Source organism: Polyodon spathula, chromosome 5, assembly GCF_017654505.1.
Source record: "Polyodon spathula isolate WHYD16114869_AA chromosome 5, ASM1765450v1, whole genome shotgun sequence".
Lineage (NCBI taxonomy): Eukaryota > Metazoa > Chordata > Actinopteri > Acipenseriformes > Polyodontidae > Polyodon > Polyodon spathula.
Window position 1 is genome coordinate 77,753,500 of NC_054538.1, and position 23,452 is coordinate 77,776,951.

At 41.9% G+C, this 23,452-nt stretch overlaps 1 protein-coding gene across 2 annotated transcripts in view; it reads right to left on the minus strand.

Moving 5' to 3' along the window:
• Positions 1–23,452, minus strand: part of LOC121316347 (calmodulin-lysine N-methyltransferase-like) — a 157,388-nt gene that overhangs the window by 12,533 nt on the left and 121,403 nt on the right. The window contains exons 9-11 of one of the 2 annotated variants that reach the window (XM_041251412.1): positions 11,533–11,596; positions 10,313–10,348; positions 8,701–8,832 (exon numbers count right to left, since the gene is read on the minus strand). In XM_041251412.1, the coding sequence (XP_041107346.1) occupies positions 8,701–8,832; positions 10,313–10,348; positions 11,533–11,596 (232 nt within the window). The remainder of the gene's footprint in view (positions 1–8,700; positions 8,833–10,312; positions 10,349–11,532; positions 11,597–23,452) is intronic. The other variant, XM_041251414.1, reaches the window with a different exon arrangement.

Genomic DNA, 23,452 nt, shown 5'->3' on the forward strand with positions numbered 1-23,452 from the left:
CACTCTCACCGAGTTCACAGTGCCCACTATTCACCTGACAAGCCCAGCACTCTCACCGAGTTCACAGTGCCCACTATTCACCTGACAAGCCCAGCACTCTCACCGAGTTCACAGTGCCCACTATTCACACCTGACAAGCCCAGCACTCTCACCGAGTTCACAGTGCCCACTATTCACCTGACAAGCCCAGCACTCTCACCGAGTTCACAGTGCCCACTATTCACCTGACAAGCCCAGCACTCTCACCGAGTTCACAGTGCCCACTATTCACCCTACAAGCCCAGCACTCTCACCGAGTTCACAGTGCCCACTATTCACCCAACAAGCCCAGCACTCTCACCGAGTTCACAGTGCCCACTATTCACCTGACAAGCCCAGCACTCTCACCGAGTTCACAGTGCCCACTATTCACCCTACAAGCCCAGCACTCTCACCGAGTTCACAGTGCCCACTATTCACCAGACAAGCCCAGCACTCTCACCGAGTTCACAGTGCCCACTATTCACCTGACAAGCCCAGCACTCTCACCGAGTTCACAGTGCCCACTATTCACCTGACAAGCCCAGCACTCTCACCGAGTTCACAGTGCCCACTATTCACCTGACAAGCCCAGCACTCTCACCGAGTTCACAGTGCCCACTATTCACCTGACAAGCCCAGCACTCTCACCGAGTTCACAGTGCCCACTATTCACCTGACAAGCCCAGCACTCTCACCGAGTTCACAGTGCCCACTATTCACCTGACAAGCCCAGCACTCTCACCGAGTTCACAGTGCCCACTATTCACCTGACAAGCCCAGCACTCTCACCGAGTTCACAGTGCCCACTATTCACCCTACAAGCCCAGCACTCTCACCGAGTTCACAGTGCCCACTATTCACCTGACAAGCCCAGCACTCTCACCGAGTTCACAGTGCCCACTATTCACCTGACAAGCCCAGCACTCTCACCGAGTTCACAGTGCCCACTATTCACCTGACAAGCCCAGCACTCTCACCGAGTTCACAGTGCCCACTATTCACCTGACAAGCCCAGCACTCTCACTGAGTTCACAGTGCCCACTATTCACCTGACAAGCCCAGCACTCTCACCGAGTTCACAGTGCCCACTATTCACCCTACAAGCCCAGCACTCTCACCGAGTTCACAGTGCCCACTATTCACCTGACAAGCCCAGCACTCTCACCGAGTTCACAGTGCCCACTATTCACCTGACAAGCCCAGCACTCTCACCGAGTTCACAGTGCCCACTATTCACCTGACAAGCCCAGCACTCTCACCGAGTTCACAGTGCCCACTATTCACCTGACAAGCCCAGCACTCTCACCGAGTTCACAGTGCCCACTATTCACCCTACAAGCCCAGCACTCTCACCGAGTTCACAGTGCCCACTATTCACCAGACAAGCCCAGCACTCTCACCGAGTTCACAGTGCCCACTATTCACCTGACAAGCCCAGCACTCTCACCGAGTTCACAGTGCCCACTATTCACCTGACAAGCCCAGCACTCTCACCGAGTTCACAGTGCCCACTATTCACCTGACAAGCCCAGCACTCTCACCGAGTTCACAGTGCCCACTATTCACCTGACAAGCCCAGCACTCTCACCGAGTTCACAGTGCCCACTATTCACCTGACAAGCCCAGCACTCTCACCGAGTTCACAGTGCCCACTATTCACACCTGACAAGCCCAGCACTCTCACCGAGTTCACAGTGCCCACTATTCACCTGACAAGCCCAGCACTCTCACCGAGTTCACAGTGCCCACTATTCACCTGACAAGCCCAGCACTCTCACCGAGTTCACAGTGCCCACTATTCACCTGACAAGCCCAGCACTCTCACTGAGTTCACAGTGCCCACTATTCACCCACCAAGCCCAGCACTCTCACCGAGTTCACAGTGCCCACTATTCACCTGACAAGCCCAGCACTCTCACCGAGTTCACAGTGCCCACTATTCACCTGACAAGCCCAGCACTCTCACCGAGTTCACAGTGCCCACTATTCACCTGACAAGCCCAGCACTCTCACCGAGTTCACAGTGCCCACTATTCACCTGACAAGCCCAGCACTCTCACCGAGTTCACAGTGCCCACTATTCACCTGACAAGCCCAGCACTCTCACTGAGTTCACAGTGCCCACTATTCACCAGACAAGCCCAGCACTCTCACCGAGTTCACAGTGCCCACTATTCACCAGACAAGCCCAGCACTCTCACCGAGTTCACAGTGCCCACTATTCACCCTACAAGCCCAGCACTCTCACCGAGTTCACAGTGCCCACTATTCACCCTACAAGCCCAGCACTCTCACCGAGTTCACAGTGCCCACTATTCACCTGACAAGCCCAGCACTCTCACCGAGTTCACAGTGCCCACTATTCACCAGACAAGCCCAGCACTCTCACCGAGTTCACAGTGCCCACTATTCACCTGACAAGCCCAGCACTCTCACCGAGTTCACAGTGCCCACTATTCACCTGACAAGCCCAGCACTCTCACCGAGTTCACAGTGCCCACTATTCACCCGACAAGCCCAGCACTCTCACTGAGTTCACAGTGCCCACTATTCACCTGACAAGCCCAGCACTCTCACCGAGTTCACAGTGCCCACTATTCACCTGACAAGCCCAGCACTCTCACCGAGTTCACAGTGCCCACTATTCACCTGACAAGCCCAGCACTCACTCACTCACTGAGTTCACAGTGCCCACTATTCACCTGACAAGCCCAGCACTCTCACTGAGTTCACAGTGCCCACTATTCACCTGACAAGCCCAGCACTCTCACCGAGTTCACAGTGCCCACTATTCACCTGACAAGCCCAGCACTCTCACCGAGTTCACAGTGCCCACTATTCACCTGACAAGCCCAGCACTCTCACCGAGTTCACAGTGCCCACTATTCACCCTACAAGCCCAGCACTCTCACTGAGTTCACAGTGCCCACTATTCACCTGACAAGCCCAGCACTCTCACCGAGTTCACAGTGCCCACTATTCACCTGACAAGCCCAGCACTCTCACCGAGTTCACAGTGCCCACTATTCACCTGACAAGCCCAGCACTCTCACCGAGTTCACAGTGCCCACTATTCACCTGACAAGCCCAGCACTCTCACCGAGTTCACAGTGCCCACTATTCACCTGACAAGCCCAGCACTCTCACCGAGTTCACAGTGCCCACTATTCACCTGACAAGCCCAGCACTCTCACCGAGTTCACAGTGCCCACTATTCACCCGACAAGCCCAGCACTGACAAGCCCACGAGTTCACAGTGCCCACTATTCACCTGACAAGCCCAGCACTCTCACCGAGTTCACAGTGCCCACTATTCACCTGACAAGCCCAGCACTCTCACCGAGTTCACAGTGCCCACTATTCACCTGACAAGCCCAGCACTCTCACCGAGTTCACAGTGCCCACTATTCACCTGACAAGCCCAGCACTCTCACCGAGTTCACAGTGCCCACTATTCACCTGACAAGCCCAGCACTCTCACCGAGTTCACAGTGCCCACTATTCACCTGACAAGCCCAGCACTCTCACCGAGTTCACAGTGCCCACTATTCACCCTACAAGCCCAGCACTCTCACCGAGTTCACAGTGCCCACTATTCACCCTACAAGCCCAGCACTCTCACCGAGTTCACAGTGCCCACTATTCACCTGACAAGCCCAGCACTCTCACCGAGTTCACAGTGCCCACTATTCACCTGACAAGCCCAGCACTCTCACCGAGTTCACAGTGCCCACTATTCACCCTACAAGCCCAGCACTCTCACTGAGTTCACAGTGCCCACTATTCACCTGACAAGCCCAGCACTCTCACCGAGTTCACAGTGCCCACTATTCACCTGACAAGCCCAGCACTCTCACCGAGTTCACAGTGCCCACTATTCACCCTACAAGCCCAGCACTCTCACCGAGTTCACAGTGCCCACTATTCACCTGACAAGCCCAGCACTCTCACCGAGTTCACAGTGCCCACTATTCACCTGACAAGCCCAGCACTCTCACCGAGTTCACAGTGCCCACTATTCACCACAGTGACAAGCCCAGCACTCTCACTGAGTTCACAGTGCCCACTATTCATCCCCCAAGCTCTGCACTATGAATGGGTTATTTTTTTATTGCTTTGATGCTCATATGAAAATGCCCAGCACTCTCACCGAGTTCACATTTAAAGCCCACTCGTTAGATATGACAGTAAGCCGAGCACTCTGAATGAGTTCACAGTGTAAAAATATTCAGCTCAAAGCCCAGCACTCTCATCGAATCACAGTGCCCACTATTCACCTGACAAGCCCAGCACTCTCACCGAGTTCACAGTGCCCACTATTCACCTGACAATATCACCGATATATATGACAAGCCCATATTATATATATATATAGATTATATATATATCCACTCTATATTCACAGTGCCCACTATTCCCCCATATATATATAGCCCAGCAGTCTCACCCACAGTGCCCACTATCTTACAAGCCCAGCAAAGTTCATGCTATTCACATGACAAAACTCTCAGAGTTCACAGTGAAGATTAGTTAAAACCCATGCTGGGGCACTCCAGTATTTCTGAAGCCGTGTATAGAATTCATATCAGAACGGCAGTGATGCACTTTGTAGCAGGTGTTAATTATACTCACACCTTCACTTGGGACAATTAACTGCTGGACTGCTGCTGTGGTCAATTAGCTGGCAGTAATGCCTGCTGCATCAGGTATTAATGCTTCAGCAAGAAGAGGTCTGTGCTTAATTGTGCCTAATTGAACCATCAGTGCGTCCAGCACTGGTCCTGCAGGTGAGAGGGGTCTTCACAGGGAGCTCCCCAGGTTACATCAGGCACTTCATTCACTTCAGAGAGCTCACAGCAGCCCTGAGGCCCTGTGATCATCTAATCCCAAACTGCGGTCTATTCTGAGCTGCCTGCCTACTCCATCACTTGAAGCCAATGCACCCTCCTGATTTCAGAAGCCAGGCAGGATGAGATACAAGCTGTGTGGAGCCGTCTGATAAAAGTAATTTAAAGACACATAGCTGCAAATGCTGTTATTTGATTTACTCCTCTACTGTATCCTCATATCTGCAATTATTCTGAATTGTTCAAGTTATTTGATGTCTTTAGACGTTCATTCTCAAGGATATAGGAGTTGTGTTGTCCTAAAATTTATATTTTTTATTTTAATTGCTTGCAATTGCTTACATATCTACACACCACAAGGACAACTGTTTCTACCTTTTCTCCAGCAGAAGAATACTGCTGCACCTGGCTAACATATAAAATAAAATAAATAAATAAATAAAGGCCTTGCAATCTCACCTTGTGAATTATGACAAAAGCGCTCCATAATTTATAGTAATCCTGCGCGTATTACTGCTTTTCTGAATTGATTTCAGAACCGATCTCTTTAAGATTGTACGTGTTCAGAATTCCTTTGCATTCCGTTCGGAATCTGATCCAGAAGTGTTTGGAAGGGACTGAGGATTCTTTTGGAATATGTTTGGAATGTGTTCAGAGTCTGTTCCAGGAGCAGAGGCACCTCATCCAGTTGCAGCAGGGGTATGCTTACTGTTCAGTATAAAGAGATGACTGAGTAGGGGTTTGCTCTTATCAGGTGAGGCTCAGGAACAACAGCCAGCTTTTTTCATCCATCACAGCCATACTGCTGCACCTGGCTAAGACATTTCATACACCATATCTAAGCCCATTGTAAGAAGAAATTGAATATGAAAGTATGGGCACTCATTTTATGCAAAAAATAAATAAATAAATAAACAACATTTTTTATTTATGAGTGTTGCATTTAAGAGTGGATTAATTCACTTTTTAAAAAGAGAACATGCAAAAAAAACACGGACACATTAAAAAATTAAAAACAGAACAGTAATCAAAAAAGGGAAAGAGAGAGGGAGGGAGAGAGAGGGAGGGAGAGAGAGAGAGAGAGAGATGCTTTTGTGATGATGCTGAGAATAATAAAGTGAGATTCTAGGATGTTCAATTTACAATGGGAAAAATGCTCATCCTTTAGACACAAGTTGATTTTGATTTCTTGCCTAAGTTTTCTTCAATGCATTAACAATGCCTCAAAATTCTCAGTGCAGTAGAATTATGTAGCATCTTTCTTTGGAATGTGCCTCCCGGCACACAGGGCAATAGGCTGGGCCGGTGGGCCCCCCTCTAGGTGTGTTCTACCCCAACGAACGATGTGGAACGATGTGGAAATTGAATGTTTTGTAACAGCTAGGAGCAGACACTTTTAGCAATTGCAAAGATACATATCAAATTAGTTTATTATATATTTCACTATAAAAAAAATAGTTTCTTCTTACAAAGATCACTTTCCCAGTTCCCAAGATCACTGATTCCATCTGTTCATTTAAGTTCACACTTTTTGGTTGTGAACAAACAAACAAACAAACAAAAATACACGAATAGACAAACTTGCACACAAATAAATACATTAACAATACAAAAATGTGATGTTAATTTACACTTTGGAGTAAAATAAATCTTTGAAAATCACCTTTTAAAGGAACCATTCCTTGTGTATGATTCCTGAAAGATTTGACCTGAATAACACATGTAAAGCATGCTCAGCCCAGGAGCAGCAGCAGGCTGATGTAAGGCCTCTCTTTGGTAAAGCCCTGCAATGCCCGTGTGCAGTTACTGCTGGAAGGGTGTGTTCCTCAGAGCACAAGCCCTGAGAATGCTTGCTAACACATCACAGCACAGGCTGTGCATAACAAATAATACCAAATCTGGTGAGCACTTAAGCCAAGGCTCAAATGGTACAATCTTAAGCACTGTGGCCCCAGGGGTCTAACCACTGAGCTTCTTACCCCCTGTTAGACAAGTGGCAGGTACACCCCCCTTCCTTTCACTGCCTTTGTCTGACAGATAACACAGAGCTGCTGTGGTCTGTCTGGGATTGAACAGCCTGGTGTGCAAAGTGGCCCAGCCAACCATTCTAAACACGGGAGTATGGAGAGCCTCAGTCATGAATGATACAGCTAAGTGTCCTTTCCTTCTGTCTGACTGCCTGCCTTTAGTGAGTCGGGGCCCGCCATGTGTACTTAAACAAAGAAAGTGTTTTTTATTCATTATGAACATGTAACCCAAATAGCTGCATGCTTTTTGAGAGTTTAGATTTCAAGAGATACACCCTGAACTCATTCTTTAAAAATATATCTGTGCATTTCCTTTTTTGATTTTTGTCATTAAAATGTGTAAAAATAATAAAAAATGTGTATGGTAGACGAAGCTTCAAATAACTTCCAGCTGAAAAGCTAACAATGTGTCTTGTATTATTGAACTGATGTCATTATGGGTAAATGTTGTTTTTTTCAGCTATATTTGTGCAAAATCTGACATATTTAAATGAAAGTTTGTTTTAATTTTTATGGATGCTTATGCCAAATGAATTTGAATCACAAGTTACAATTATGACCTGCTAAGCTAAGGCTTAATGATTGCTGATTACATGTACCCACAATCCTCGGCTGCATTGCTTTAGAAACAGAGGGTCTCCATTTGTTTACAGAAACTTGCTGTTGAGTGCTTAAGAAAAACTTGATTCCATGACAGAGAACAAGCCATATTGACAGGTCCCGATGTCTCAATGCTTCTGTATACATTCCCAGTGCACCCTAGTGTTCAGCAGAAACAGATCCCCCATCTCCTTGTCTCACAGCCCACATTTTAAAACTCATCTCACCACCGAAAGCAGTTTTTTGTGTTGCCAATGGCAACCACGTTATGTGGCTGGGATCACAAATACAAAAGCAGTATTTTCTTAATCTTTAAACTCATGTAATATTTTTTATCCACACGGCCTTGGTCATAAATCAACCAGGGGATTCAAAGATCAGCTTTTATTTACTCGTAGGGAGCGCTATGGTATTTTAATCAGTGATTTTTTTTTTTTTTTTTTTAAATCAAGAACAGGGAACTGCCATCTCCCAGGCCTGGATTAAATCAAAACTATAGCGGCCAATATAACGTTTAGCTATGGCAGTGCCATAAACATTGAATGAATTCAGACCCCACGTAATTAACAACCCAATAGTGACATGTGTGGTTTTGCATTGCACAGTACAGCTGCACCAGCAGGGAGAGGGTTCTACAAGTTTCAGGGTGCTCTGTAAAGACACATTCTAACAAGTTAACCAGCTGTAAACCCCTCCTATGTACTATGATAGTGATATGGAGACCATATAAGTGGGTACTTGTGAGAGTATCCCTTATTAAACCAAATCAGCTTGGCCCTCATACAAATTTTATTTAAATAAAAACATTACAAAAGTGTAAGGGATTTTGGTTTTTTTTCACATCAAATATATATATATATATATATATATATATATATATATATATATATATATATATATATATATTCCTGAAATTATGTAACCTTACAATGAGCAGCCCCAAATTCGGCTGTTCCTCAAAGCCGTGCAAATAAAACAAGGAGTGGGAACTGCATCTTTAATAATCCCTGTACCGGACTGACGGATTAGGAGTGGAATTAACCCAGCGGTGGCGTATAATTAATAAAGGGCAAAAATACCTGCTAGGACGGAGACTGCTCAGGGATATTGTAATTGGACATTCAAAGCACCTGTCAAAAGGCCTCTGATCCCTTCCTGACGGCAAGCGGCTTGCCGGTGTTATCTGGCGTCGACAGTGCACTAACCTTTGAATGGAAGTTCCAAATGTGATCGTCGTAATTTTCATATCTGCGGATGAAGAGACCCGCTTTCTCAGCCAGGCTGCAGAACTGGTTCAGAGTGTTACCTCGTCGAGGAGCAAACACAATGGCTCTCCCCTGAAAGGAAGAGAGGGGAAAGAGGAACGTGAGGGTGCCAGTAAGTGTGTTTGGAGGGGGGGTGGGGGTAGTTTAATCCCTCTACATTTCTTCTACATGCATACAGACAATAAATAAACCTACAAAGAATACCCATGAATTATACCTGACCAGAAATGTAAACCCATTAGCTGTGGGGTATGTTATGTTTTTTCAATTGGTGCATTTTATTTAAATTTGCATAGTAATAAGAGTTAAAACAGCAGGCATAGTAGTTGAGATTTTTTATATAAGTATGTGGATCAGTGGCCTAAGACTGTGGTTTGATTCTAGTTTTTGTTTCAGTATTATATTAGATAATAAACTAAAGGATTAAAGTCCTCCCAATCCAATCAATATGACAAAACGCATCCAGCACTGAAAGCAGTCATGCATTAACAGGATTAGGGAGAGGTTCAAAGTTGCTTTGAAATAATCCTGAATGCATTATACGTAACTTTAATTAATTTGAGGATGTGCAACGACAACCAATATATTCAAGGGACTGACAAGAAATTAGAAACGTCTACAATAAAACACTGCCAGCATTGGCAACCAGGATGACACTCATTCAAGAAGATGAGTCTGCAAGGTGTTTGAATGGCTCCGGAGTGATAGGAGACCGATGAGTCATTCAAGAAGATGAGTCTGCAAGGTGTTTGAATGCTTCTGGAGAGATACGGGACCAATGATTTTAATGATTACTGCCTCTAGTAAGACAGGGCAGTTGGGATGGAAATCTGCAGTGAAGTGCGTTATCTAGAATGGCCCATACTTCTCCCTTTTGAGGTTGTTCCTTGTTAAACATCAGTAATCTTTGCAGAATTGAAAAAGAAGCTACTACAAACCAGCTTACAGTCAGCCCTCTACATTTCACCTGCTGTCTTATCCATCGTGACTGAAACTGTCTGTTAACAGGGAGGTGCAGTTTGTATGTATAATAACACAAGTAGCCACTGTTCTATTTGCATAACAAATTAATAATTCATGTCAAGGACTGCCCATCAATACAGTGAGTGTGTGCTTCATGTTGCAGGTGGTGTTCTGATGTAATTAAACATGTTAGCAAACAGGTTCTGCCTTCTGTTGTGTTAACCCTTTAGATATTAGAAGAGTAGAACACAATAATTATGTATGAATCCAAATAGCCATAAAGGGTTTTGAAGGCCAGGGTGAAGCAGCATGCACTGGTACTGTGAACTACACGGAAAAGTGAAACTATTGGGGTGGGATGAAAAGGCTGTAGGGATTTCATAGGGAGACAACTTGGGACAGACTGAAAATAAAATTGTCTACCATGAATAAGCCTTGTCTGATGTAACACAATTTTAAAACTAGACAACTGATTACAAGCAGTGAGCTAGGATTTTAGCAAATATTTTGACATCAGCATTAAGCAATGAAATCGGTATACCATGGGGTAGTCATCAACAACACATTCATATAGCATGTTAATAATTACCTGGGGGGGGCAGTTCTGGTCTATCCTCAGACATACCTAATAGAAATAACCTTTAATTGTGTGTGTAGCAGTTATCTGAATGTTTTAGTCTCAGAGCAGTGAAGCAGACTATAGCTGCATCAACAGCAAAATACATTGTGACAGGTTCATTAAAGAAAAAGAAAAGCTGGTTTATTTTATTTTTATTTCTAGTGCTCATGAAAGATGAGGGACGTCGACCCTGGTAACAGCCAGACACCACTAACAAGTGAGGACTGCTATCCTCTGTGGACAAAGATGAGACTGTCAAATTATTTTTACAGATCGATAACCAAGAATGCACAATCCAGGCACTGACCGCTTATTTGAATGAGCAACATTATCTCTGTCCCACTTCTTGTGTTTGTCGTTGTACTGAAATGCAGCTATTCCTAAAATGCCTCCACAGAATAAAAAGCTAAGAGTGCTTCGTTTGCACCTTTTTGTAAAACGGCTGATGTTACAGAGCTAGCAGAGGTGCATGTGGGCTCTCCTAACTGAACCTTCAAACACGTGTACATCCACAGAAGCATACAATCAAGCAGAGGACCAAATTACATTCAACACAGTGGCATTGCTAGTAATGGAAGCAACCACATGGAACTTACATCCTTTGCTAGTACTTCTTCAACTGCCCATGAAAGTGAAATAGTCCACAAAAGCAAAAGCTTGCATGGGTGTATAGATGAATATTTTTGCAAAATAACCTCCATCACCATCTTCTATACCAGATTTGTTTTACTTTTCACAGCAAATATTATCTAAATATTACTAAATATGGAAGCAATACTTTCTTTTAAAAAAATGCATAGATCAGGGAGGTCACTACTGAGTGGATCACAAATGATGGGGCCAACACAGCAAACCTTGAATGTATTCATTTTTTGATATAAAGACATTTTTTATCAAAGAGAGTACTTGAAAACCATAAGAGAGAAACAGTAATCTCATACCATCTTTGAAGCTTTTTCATTTACTTTGCTTCGCACTGCATGCGGCTTATCAGAAGGCCAAATACAAGAAGTTCCCTAGTTTATGATTAGGAAAGCATCAGCTAGATTAGAAGACTCATTCCAGCTGGACATAATGAGGGTTAAAGTATTACATGACACTAATCCTGCCATTCCATTAGTGTCTCAATCATTGCATGTAGGCTAATTATTGTGAGGCCAGTGCTTTAGAGAGAATTGAAACACACTTACATTCAGTTTGAGCAATCTCTTTATTGCATCAGCGAGGCTGGCTCTGTAGTGGTCCAGGAACAAGCTGCCGTTGAGGAGAGACAGGAGAAGCCAAGTTACAAATGCATTCCGACGACAGTGGCTCAAGATAAGCTCAAGGCTATTTATTTTCTTTTGTTTACAAATAATAATAAATAAACACAATTTAAAAACACAAAGAGGACAAAGAACAATTTGCATGCAATTTTTCTTTTCTTCTTTCATTCTTTGTTTAGTTCTTTCCAGCACACATGCACTGCACTTGCTGTTTTTTAAACCACATCCTGTCAGCATGTCAATGAAATGATGGAAATTGTATGGAGAGAGAATAGCAAAACAGACGCCTGCAATTCCCTTTTGAACTACACACCACACACACACACACACACACACACACACACACACACACACACACACACATATATATATATATATATATATATTATATATATATATATATATATATATAACTCAAAATTTAACATGTCTTAGAGAAATCAAACTAATAGTTATTTCTTAGTTATTATCAACTTCCTTTTGAGGTTTTAAATTGTAGGGTTTTTTTGTGTTGCTGTTTTTGTATTAATTGACTGCCGAAACCCGTCCTTCTTAATATATATTTTTGCAGTGAGGAGAGCAGCTCACAGAGAACCCCAGTTACACAAGCACAATAAGAGATCAAAGTACACACACACACACAATGAGATCAACGTACACACAATGAGATCAAACTACACACACGCACACAATGAGATCAAAGTACACACACACACACACAATGGGATCAAAGTACACACACACACACGGAGTGAGATTAAAGTACACACACACAATCAGATCAAAGTATACACACACACACACACAATGAGATCAAAGTACACACACACACACATGAGATCAAGTACACACACACACACACACACAATGAGATCAAAGTACACACACACACACACACACTATGTGAGATAAAGGTACACACACAGGGGTGTAGTGCTGGGGGTCGGGGGGAGCGCCTCCCCCCACATTTCTCTTGGGCAGGGAGAGCACTGCTTCCTTACTTCACATGTAGAATATTGAACTGTTTTGCTCCTATTAAAATATGGAGAGAGATATAGGACTACCATTCAATATAGGATTTTGAGTGTTACACATATGAATATTAATAATAATAAACAATAATCATTTCAATATTATTTTGTTCACGTAGTAGTCATTCGTAGATGCATCATTATTTTTCATGAAGTATGAAGGTCGTGTATAATTTTATAAGTAATGTTATTTAGTTTCGTAGACCCCAGTCAAACAGCGCAATATTAGCCTACTGTACGTTTCTTTATAACTGACAGACATAAACGGAACCTATTTGCATTCACCATTGCGGGTTAAAGTTGAAACGTAGTACGGCAGGAAAGCAAAAAAATATAGATTATTTTTTCAAGAAGAAAGAGTCTATGGATCAAGAGAAAACTGAACACTCTCGCAGACTCATTTTTCTGAAGATAACAGAAGTGGGGAATCCCCATGTCTCTGGCCTGCCGTTTGGGCTGCAGAAATGTGGCAGGAGAAACAGAAGGGTTATCCTTGGATTGGGTGCAGCGACGGTAAGCTTGGCTGTAATATCTGCTTAAACGTCAAGAGTCTCTGTGCTTTTAAGAATGTACAGGGTGTCAACATTTCAGGTGAACGGTGCTCGTTGAAAGTTTTGTTCAATGGACCAGACCGAACAGCCCAATTGAAAGCAGTGCGCAACCAAATTTTGCGCTACCAACAGTCAAAGGCACATATTATTGCAAACATATTACAGGAAAAGTCACAGGAGCAAACTCTTGAGAAAATGTGTGATATATGGAATGCATCAAAGTTTAATAGCACTCTATTTTTCTATCTGTGTATGGGAAAAAACTGATAGGGCCTTCTCTGACCACTTCAACTTATTAGAGCTTCAGAATATTAACAGCGTTGATACTGGAATTGGCTTGCCTTCTAGATACAGGGCTACGAAAATAACAGGCCACGTAGCTTCTGAAATGAGAAAAAAAATCTGTCATCATCTTGTCCATAACAATTGCAAAATTTCTGTGATCATTGACGAATCAACAAGTCTGAGTAGCAAGTCAGCACTTATTGTTTATCTGAAGTGTGAAAGTGACCAAAATAAGGAGCCTCATTTTTCGTTCCTCGATCTAACTGAATTAGCAGATCAAAAAGCTGACACTAGGTTTGAGCAACTGTTATAGTGTTTAGATAAATATGGATTCTGTGATAACTATTTGAAACAACACCTGATGGTGTTTACAAGTGACGGGGCAAGTGTCATGCTTGGCAAAAAACAGCTCAGAGAATCACTGCAAAATACCCAGATATCATTGTTTGGCATTGCTTGAATTACAGACTGGAGTTGGCAGTAGGAGATTCTATCTCCAAAACTAAGGGCATTAATCATTTTCAGTTATTTAAGGACAAACTATATTGTATAAACCGTCAGTCTCCCCAAAATCAATGAGCACTGCTGCACAATTGATCAACAAATAACAAACGTACACACACACAATGAGATAAAAGTACACACACAATGAGATAAACGTACACACAAAATTAGATAAACGTACACACACAGTTAGATAAAAGTACACACACACTATATGAGATCAAATTACACACACATGAGATATGTTCTGGAACAAAAACCAATGAAATATATTTAAAACAAAACATTCAAATACATACAAATATATTTAGACAGATATCTGAGATAACATTTTGTAATATAAATTACGTTGGCTGCACTTTTTAAAAAGCGTTAGTTCTTCTAATAAATATGTTAACGGTTATTTTTTTTTCCAGTAACCATTTGTGATACATTCAATACTTACTCATATTGTTAGTAATTAAATAAGAACAAAATTCAAAAGAACTGCAAAATTTCAGTTTGGTGTCGAGGTTGTCAAATGTGTATGTATGATAACCAGCTGGCACTGAATGTAAAATAAAAAGGGGAATATACAAGTATTACTCACACTGCAAAAGCAACTAAAAAATATACTTACTGCAGTGCTAAAAAGTAGTTAAATCAACTAAGAGGGCTTTAGTTCATTTCAGTAATGCTAGTACAAGCCACTTATTTCCTATTGACGTCCAGTAGTGTCACTCAAATTAAAATCAAAAAGCCTAGCATGGCTTTAATATTCCAATATTTTAATAAATTAGTTTCTGTGTAATTTCATTAAAAAGAATAAACAATGGAACAGGTAATCCAAATCTGTATATATCTGAAACCCTTAATGGATCCGGGGCGAAAGAAAAGTTTTCAACACAGACTATTCCTGGACGAACATTCCAGCGCTCACAGCTTATCCCCAGATGCTTTTATGTGCAATAACTTTTAGTGGTACTAGTCTCATCACAATTTGAGGGCAAGTTCTCTAGATATACTGTGCGAACAAATGTTAGTGTGACATAGGCACATAGCTAAAGGCAGACAGACAGACAGACACCTCTTTACGTGCCCAAATTCTGATCAATGCTAATACAACGCCCTAGCCCAGTTTAGGCACAATTGGAAAAGCAGTTCTCTAGGCATATATAACACTCTGATAGAGACACACTGACAGATGGATGGATGTCTCCACTATATCCATCAGCAGATAATGAAGGTTAGGGGAATGGATTTTCTGGGTTATACCTCTCATAGGACTGTGCTTCTGAAGTGCCCTGAACATGGGTCATGTCAATAAAAAGTCACTTGACCCAGAGATCTTTTTAAAAGCCAGCTTGGCTTCCACTGACCCTTTAAACGCATATAGTGGACTGAGCTCCTAAACATTAGCACAATGTTTCATGTATAGGTGCTGAACTGCATTCCTGGGACCCTAATGTTTAAGGAGCACATCCCATAGTGCACACACAATACATTAAATCTGGAGAGAAAGCTGCGGACTGGACTTGCTGCAATAGGGTTGTACAGTAAGTGCAGCTTAGCTACACTCCAACTACACACATGCTGCCATTTATAAAACTACAAGGGAAATGCAACACAAGTTGTGCTGTAAGTACATTTAAACACTTGAATAACTACACTCTTCACAACAAAACCTGTTTTTTTTTTGGGGGGGGGGGGGGGGGGTTCTACTGCAATGGGGTTTCACGCAGTGAAGGAAAGAGGTTGGATGGTGAATAATTAAAAATAATAAAAACCCATGATTGTACCACGGCTTACAAGGCAAACGTAAGTTCATTTCAACAGTACAGCTGAAACGCCTGGTTGTACTGTACATGACTGAAAAGCCCCAGAGAGAGATAAAGAGGTCACCTGACTGATGTAATCGAGTTAGGCACTCAAATAGGTTGAACTATCTATCCACTGAGTTTCCTGCTACCTGCGAGTTGTGCATTTTCTTCAAAAGGGTGCAGCACAGAAATACTGCACAGAAATCATAACATAATGCATCTATTTTTGGTTGAAAACGTGTTCATTTAAAGTTTAACAGCAATGTAGTTTTGACTGCAGTATCATTCAGATCTCAGCTTTTTAACCACTGTACAAAAGAGCTAGGTTAATTTGGATAAGCAGTTATAAACATGAAGTATGAGGTGCTCCTTAACCCTGCTATTCTATAATGTGTGTACACTATATATGTATGTATGTACATCAAAGGGCCAACCTGTATGAATAACTTGAAATAAATAATATCCACACCGCAAGAGTATTTAAATTCCAAATTTTTCCACTTTCCAAATTCTGCTTTTCCTCCCAATTCATGTATTTAATCGGAGATATGTGTACTTGTGGCAAAGTGCCCGCCCCTGTGTGTATTTTGTGTTGTGTGTTAATGTTGGTGTATAGTCATTGGTACATGGGATATAAACGGGTCTGTGTAACTGTATAGTTGTATTTAGGCACGAGGATTGCACGGCACTTCACATGCAAGTAAAACGTAATAATATGTGAGCACGGGGAATTGCACTTTATTAATTCACGTGCAGTTGTACCGCGACTCCAATTGAATGATTGATTAGCAATCGAGTCATGGTACAGCTGCATAAAAGCAACATGTTTTCACTCACTCGGGGTTGTGTGTTCGGTGAGTGGAGAACGGGATAGGAGACGGAGGTAATAACGTAAAGTAAATAAGTAAAGTATCTGCTCACCGTGGGTGTCTGTGGAGTTCGTTTTTGTTTGTCTTTTTGTTTTGGCGACGAGTGCTGTGTCCTGTGTTTTTGTTTGTACAGCCTTTTTATTTTCTGTTCTGTTTATTTATTAAATGCTGAGCGAAACCATTTGCTCAGCTCCACCAAACTCCACCTCTCTCTCTGTTTATTTCCGGGTTCCTGTTTTTGGTCTGACGTCCCCCACTCCAGCCATCTTTGTGACAGTACTTTATATATATATATATATATATATATATATATATATATATATATATATATATATATATATATATATATATATATATATACAGCTCTGGAAAAAATTAAGAGACCACTGCAAAATTATCAGTTTCTCTGGTTTTACTATTTATAGGTATGTGTTTGGGTAAAATGAACAATTTTGTTTTATTCTATAAACTACTGACAACATTTCTCCCAAATTCCAAATAAAAATATTGTCATTTAGAGCATTTATTTGCAGAAAATGACAACTGGTCAAAATAACAAAAAAGATGCAGTGTTGTCAGACCTCGAATAATGCAAAGAAAATAAGTTCATATTCATTTTTAAACAACACAATACTAATGTTTTAACTTAGGAAGAGTTCAGAAATCAATATTTGGTGGAATAACCCTGATTTTCAAGCACAGCTTTCATGCGTCTTGGCATGCTCTCCACCAGTCTTTCACATTGATGTTGGGTGACTTTATGCCACTCCTGGCTCAAAAATTCAAGCAGCTCTGCTTTGTTTGATGGCTTGTGACCATCCATCTTCCTCTTGATCACATTCCAGAGGTTGGCTGTTGGCTGGCTGTGTGGCATGGAGCATTGTCCTGCTGGAAAAACCAATCCTCAGAGTTGGGGAACATTGTCAGAGCAGAAGGAAGCAAGTTTTCTTCCAGGACAACCTTGTACTTGGCTTGATTCATGTGTCCTTCACAAAGACAAATTTACCCAATTCCAGCCTTGCTGAAGCACCCCCAGATGAGTCCAATTTTCAGCTCTGCCCAACACCTGTCGTCTAATGGTTAGACGGAGACCTGGAGAGGCCTACAAGCCACAGTGTCTCGCACCCACTGTGAAATGTGGTGGAGGATCGGTGATGATCTGGGGGTGCTTCAGCAAGGCTGGAATCGGGCAGCTTTGGCATGAATCAATGGATCAATCCAAGTACAAGGTTGTCCTGGAAGAAAACTTGCTTCCTTCTGCGCTGACAATGTCTTTCTGATGGTGGAGTCATGAACACTGACCTTAGCTGAGGTGAGAGAGGCCTGCAGATCCCTGGATGTTGTTCTAGCATTCTTTGTGACTTCCTGGACGATTTTACACCTTGCTCTTGGTGAGATTTTGACAGGGCGGACACTCCTGGGAAGATTCACTACTGTCCCGAACTTTCTCCATTTGGACAATATAGCTCTGAGTGTGGTTTGGTGGAGCCCCAGAGTCTTAGAAATGCCTTAGTAACCCTTTCCAGACTGATAGGCATCAACAACTTTTTTCCAGAGGTCTTCAGGAATTTCTTTTGATTGTGGCATAATGTTCCTCTAGAACCTTTGTGCTGACAACTTCACTCTGATGGTAATGGCCAAAGTTAGTCAGATTTATATTGGGCAGGGCTGGCCCATATCAGGCCTGATTATTAACCAAAGTACTCAAACAGCTGACCCTAATTATCCCTTTAATTGGGTTGAGTTAACTAGGGGGGGGCAATAACTTTTTCACACCTGAAGATTACATGTTTGATTACCTTGCACACCAAACAAATGAAAGAAGCACCAAACTTTGGTGTCATGTTTTTCTCTCAGACTCCCTCTATATACTTCTACAACCCACAAAAAGATTTGACCAAATTCAATGTGAAAAATGTGCAAAAATGCAGAAAATCAGACAGGGGGCAAATACTTTTTCACGGCACTGTGTATATATGACCAATTCTCTCATATTACTGAATTACAAATGGTACATTGAAATTTCGTTCTGTTCGATATTTTTTAAAACACTTAAACTCAAAATCAATTATTGTAAAGTGACATTGGTTTTATGTTGGGAAATATTTTTAAGAAAAATAAAAAACTGAAATATCTTGCTTGCATAAGTATTCAACCCCCTCACATTAATATTTGGTAGAGCCACCTTCGCTGCAATAACAGCTTTAAGTCTTTTAGGGTAAGTATGTACCAGCTTTGCACACAGTGTCGGAGTGATTTTGGCCCATTCTTCTTGGCAGATTTGCTCCAGGTTGTTCAGGTTGGTTGGACGATGCTTGTGGATCGCAATTTTCAAATAGTGCTACAGATTCTTAATAGGATTGAGATCAGGACTTTGACTGGGCCACTGTAGGACATTCACCTTTTTGTTCTTGAGCCACTCCAATGTTGCTTTGGCCTTGTGCTTGGGATCATTGTCCTGCTGAAAGGTGAATTTCCTCCCAAGCTTCAGTTTTTTAGCGGACTGAAGCAGATTATCTTGCAGTATTTTCCTCTATTTTGCTCAATCCATTCTTCCTTCAACTGTAACAAGATGCCCAGTCCCTGCTGATGAGAAGCATCCCCACAGCATGATGCTGCCACCATACTTCACTGTAGGGATGGTGTGTCTTGAGGCATGGGCAGTGTTAGGTTTGTGCCACACATAGCACTTTGAGTTTTGGCCAAAAAGCTCTATCTTGGTCTCATGTGACCACAAAACCTTTTCCCACATCGAAGCTGGGTCACTCTCATGCTTTCTGGCAAACTCCAGACGTGCTTTCAGATGGTACTTTTTGAGTAATAGCTTGTTTCTTGCCACCCTCCCATACAGGCCAGTGTTATGCAGAGCTCTTGATATGGTTGACTGGTGCACCATTATTTCACTCCCAGCCACTGAACTCCGTAGCTCCTTCAAAGTGATTGTTGGCCTCTCTGTGGCTTCTCTCACAAGTCTCCTTCTTGTTTGAGCGTTGAGTTTTGAGGGACGGCCTTTTCTTGGCAGTGCCTAGGTGGTGTGATGCAGCTTCCACTTCCTGATTATTGATCCAACTGTGCTCACTGGGTTATCCAAACACTTGGATATTATTTTGTACCCTTTCCCTAATCTATGCATTTGTATTACTTTATCTCTAACTTCTGTAAAATGCTCTTTGGTCTTCATTTTCCTTCAGATTCACAGCCTTACCAATGATCCTTCAACAGTGGGGTTTTTATCCAGAAAATGTGACAGCAACTTTAATGGTTCACAGGTGGAGGCCAATGGTAAGGTAATTGTGTCCTCGTTAGGGCAATTTCTTTCATCGGTGCAAACTGGGAGCTTCCACAGCACAGGGGTTGAATACTTACGCAAGCAAGATATTTCAGTTTCTTATTTTTCTTAAAAATATTTCCCAAAATAAAACCAATGTCACCTTACAATAATTGATTCTGAGTTTCAGTGTTTAAAAATAAAATATCAAACAGAACGAAATTTCAATGTACCATTTGTAATTCGGTAATATGAGAGAATTGGTCAGGGGTCTGAATATTTTTGCAAGCCACTGTGTGTGTGTGTGTGTATATATATATATATATATATATATATATATATATATATATTATATAGATATATATATATATATATATATACGATATATATATATATATGTCACGTGCAAGTCCTGCTATGAGGTTCTAGTGTACTGTGCACCTCACTGTATGAATGCTACCATTACAAATAAACTAATAAACAGAGGAGCTGCTGTGGAAGCCCAGTGTCCTTCCATCTTCTGCATGCTGACTGCCTGCTGACTGCCTGCTGCCTGCTGCTCCATTCCAATAGGCCAGTTAAGCATTAATAAATAGCCCGGATAGTGCATTACAAAAGTATATTAACAAAAACGGTCTTACAAGCTCTCCCCTCTGTCATCCTTCAAGTACAAAATAGGATGACGCAGTGAGAGGATCAACAACGGGAGGGGAGGGCCAAGCCAAGTTCTTGTGGGATTCGTCTGAGGAACACATTGACTCTTTCTTGGCAGGGCCTTGTATCACTCATTTAATCGGGAGAGTATCCACATGCAAGCCTCTTCTAAACCCCAGAGAAGCGCTGCATCTCCCAATCTGGCCTGACTTTCATACTTAATCTGGTCTAATCCAGCCTGGCATTAACTTCATCTGTGCAATGAAACCCAAAGTATCCATTCTAATATTGGGTGAGGAAGGCATTTACTAAATTACTTGCCGAAATTCATATGGTGTTGCTTAGCTGCTTATTTTAATCAGATGGTGCATGTAAGTGACGATTAGTGACTAATACCTTCTCTCTTTCTCTCGGGTGGGATGTTGTTCATGGAAATGCTTTTTCCAAAATGAAATTCTTTCTAAAAATACACCCTCAGCCTTTATGAAGGACAATGCAGGGTCAGCTTCGTTTTTACAACCAGACAACAGTGTTGCCAGCCTGAAGTGGGTATGGTACCTTGCATTTCTCTGTGGTCGAGTCTGTTTGCAGGAAGGGGGATTAAAAGTATTCTCTGTTATAGAGCTGTAAACAGACTATAGTATAATCTTTCAGGGGAGTGGGTCTGGCATTGAGAGTTTAAGAAATTCCTGATATATACCAGCCCACCAAGCACTTGTTTTATAGCAGCCTGAGTTCAATTATTAAAATAGCAGATGATTAAAAATAAGACAGTACAGCCTGTTTCTATTAGGTGAGCCTTTGCTTTAAAGATTCTTAACTTTTTCAATTGTGTGCGTGGGCGTGTGTGTGTCTATATGTGTGCATTTGTTACTGCTTTCCTTTCTCAGTTCAAGAAGAGAGAAGACAAATACAGACCCTGTGTTCCTACTCTTTCTTTCTTGTTTGTTTACTAAGGGTTTTATTTTGCATCCTTATTTATAAGGTTTTTGTGTACACTTTCTTGGTTAGAAATATGCAGTTACTTTTGGATTGTAGACAACATTTGAGGGGTAACAATGTCAGGGTAGTCTAGCAGTCATACTGAGATTATAAGAAAGGTTCAAATTGCTTACAGCTTGCAAACTGTTTTCGGGTTCTCACTTTTCAGGAGTGCAGTTCCTCAATTGAAACTACAAATAAAGCAAGGATGTCTTCTGAGCTATAAGCCACAGATTCAAGATGTTTCTAATTTCAGTTTTGGATTGTCGGTTCTATGCAATTGCTGCGTACGTCTCCAATGTTTAAATTGGGAAATCAGTGTTTGTTTTTCTACAAAGTGATCCCAGAGCAGGTTAAAGCTGTCTATGAGTTCAAGTGATAAGAGCAACAACAGACTGGCCATATGGCAGCTGAGCACACATTTTTTTTTACTTTAATCATAGATGCCAATACTAATTACTTCATAAGCTATATTAAATCATTAAGCATCTATCATGCTTGTTATGCGTAACATGGTATTAATCTCGATATGCTTCCTAGTGTATCCAAGTGGTTTCAAACCCCAGCTCAGACAGTCTTTACACTTGTCCTGGACTGGCCAGGGCTGGACAGGGTTACCTGACGCAAGAGTCCAGTAAGTCCTAATTAACAGAAAGATAGACAGCTAGATGGATGTGACATTAACTGCAATGTGCCAAGGACACAGGCAAAGGGAACCTAAGAGATGTGCAGTTCTATTAGAGATGTGTGGTATTTACTTGTTTGTTTCACCCCACGTACAGTACTGGTCCTTACAAGTGCTCAACAGAAACTGAACTGCTAAATACAGCCCACGCAGCCCCTGCATGCTGGCATTCTCGTGCAAACTGTCTCCACCATGTCACTGCCTGAAAGGCTATAATTAATAACTAGAGAAGTGTAGCTATTGACCTTTTCCAGGTAATCGACAACCCTCCTGTTAATCACAGAGCTATCGCTCTTCCGCTTGCAATTATCTGCTGACACCAAAGACCAAAACAAAACAAACACAGAAAAAAAGACAGTGCCAATGATTACATGAAACCCATGATATGTAGAAAATATGTTATATAATGTGGGACCTGTACTGCTCTCGCTGGACAACATGCACACACTGAAACATATACATAGCCTTTGATTTACAATGAAGCACAGTGTAAAGATTAACATCCGGACTGAAGAAAAAAATATATTCAAAGTAAATTGGCTGCAGGTGGGACTGGGGTTTCCATTTCACTCATAGGTCGAGTATTGCATGGTGAAGGTCTCAATGGTCACAGGCAAGGAAAAAGCAACTCTTAGGAAGGGCATTTGTGACATCTGAATGATCTATATGACTTCTGGTAAAAGGTTTTGTGGAGTGATGAAACAAAAATCGAGCTATTTGGTCATGCTTATAGTTGTTTGTAGAAAGTCTGGTGAAAAGAACACCATACCTACTGTCAAGCATGGAGGTGGTAATATCCTTCTATGGGGCTGTCTTTCCTCTCATGGCACAGGTAAAATGGATTCCATACCATACCAAAAGATATTGGCCAATCATTTGAAACCCTCCGCTACAAAACGGGATGTTTCAACACAACACCGATCCAAAGCACACATCAAAATCTACTTCAGAATGGTTAAAGAAGAATACAGTCAAGGTTCTGGAATGGTCTAGTCAAAGCCCCAATCTAAATCCAATTGAGAAGCTTTGGTATGAGTTGAAGAAGACTGTGCACAAGAGAAGTCCTCTGAATTTGAAAGAACTAGAACAATTTTGCATTGAAGAATGGTCAAAAATCATTAAGGAATCTGCCAAAAGACATCTATTTATTGTAACATTTTTTTCCTCTTCCACAAATTTCCACTGGGGTATGTAAACTTTTGACTGCATCTGTACATG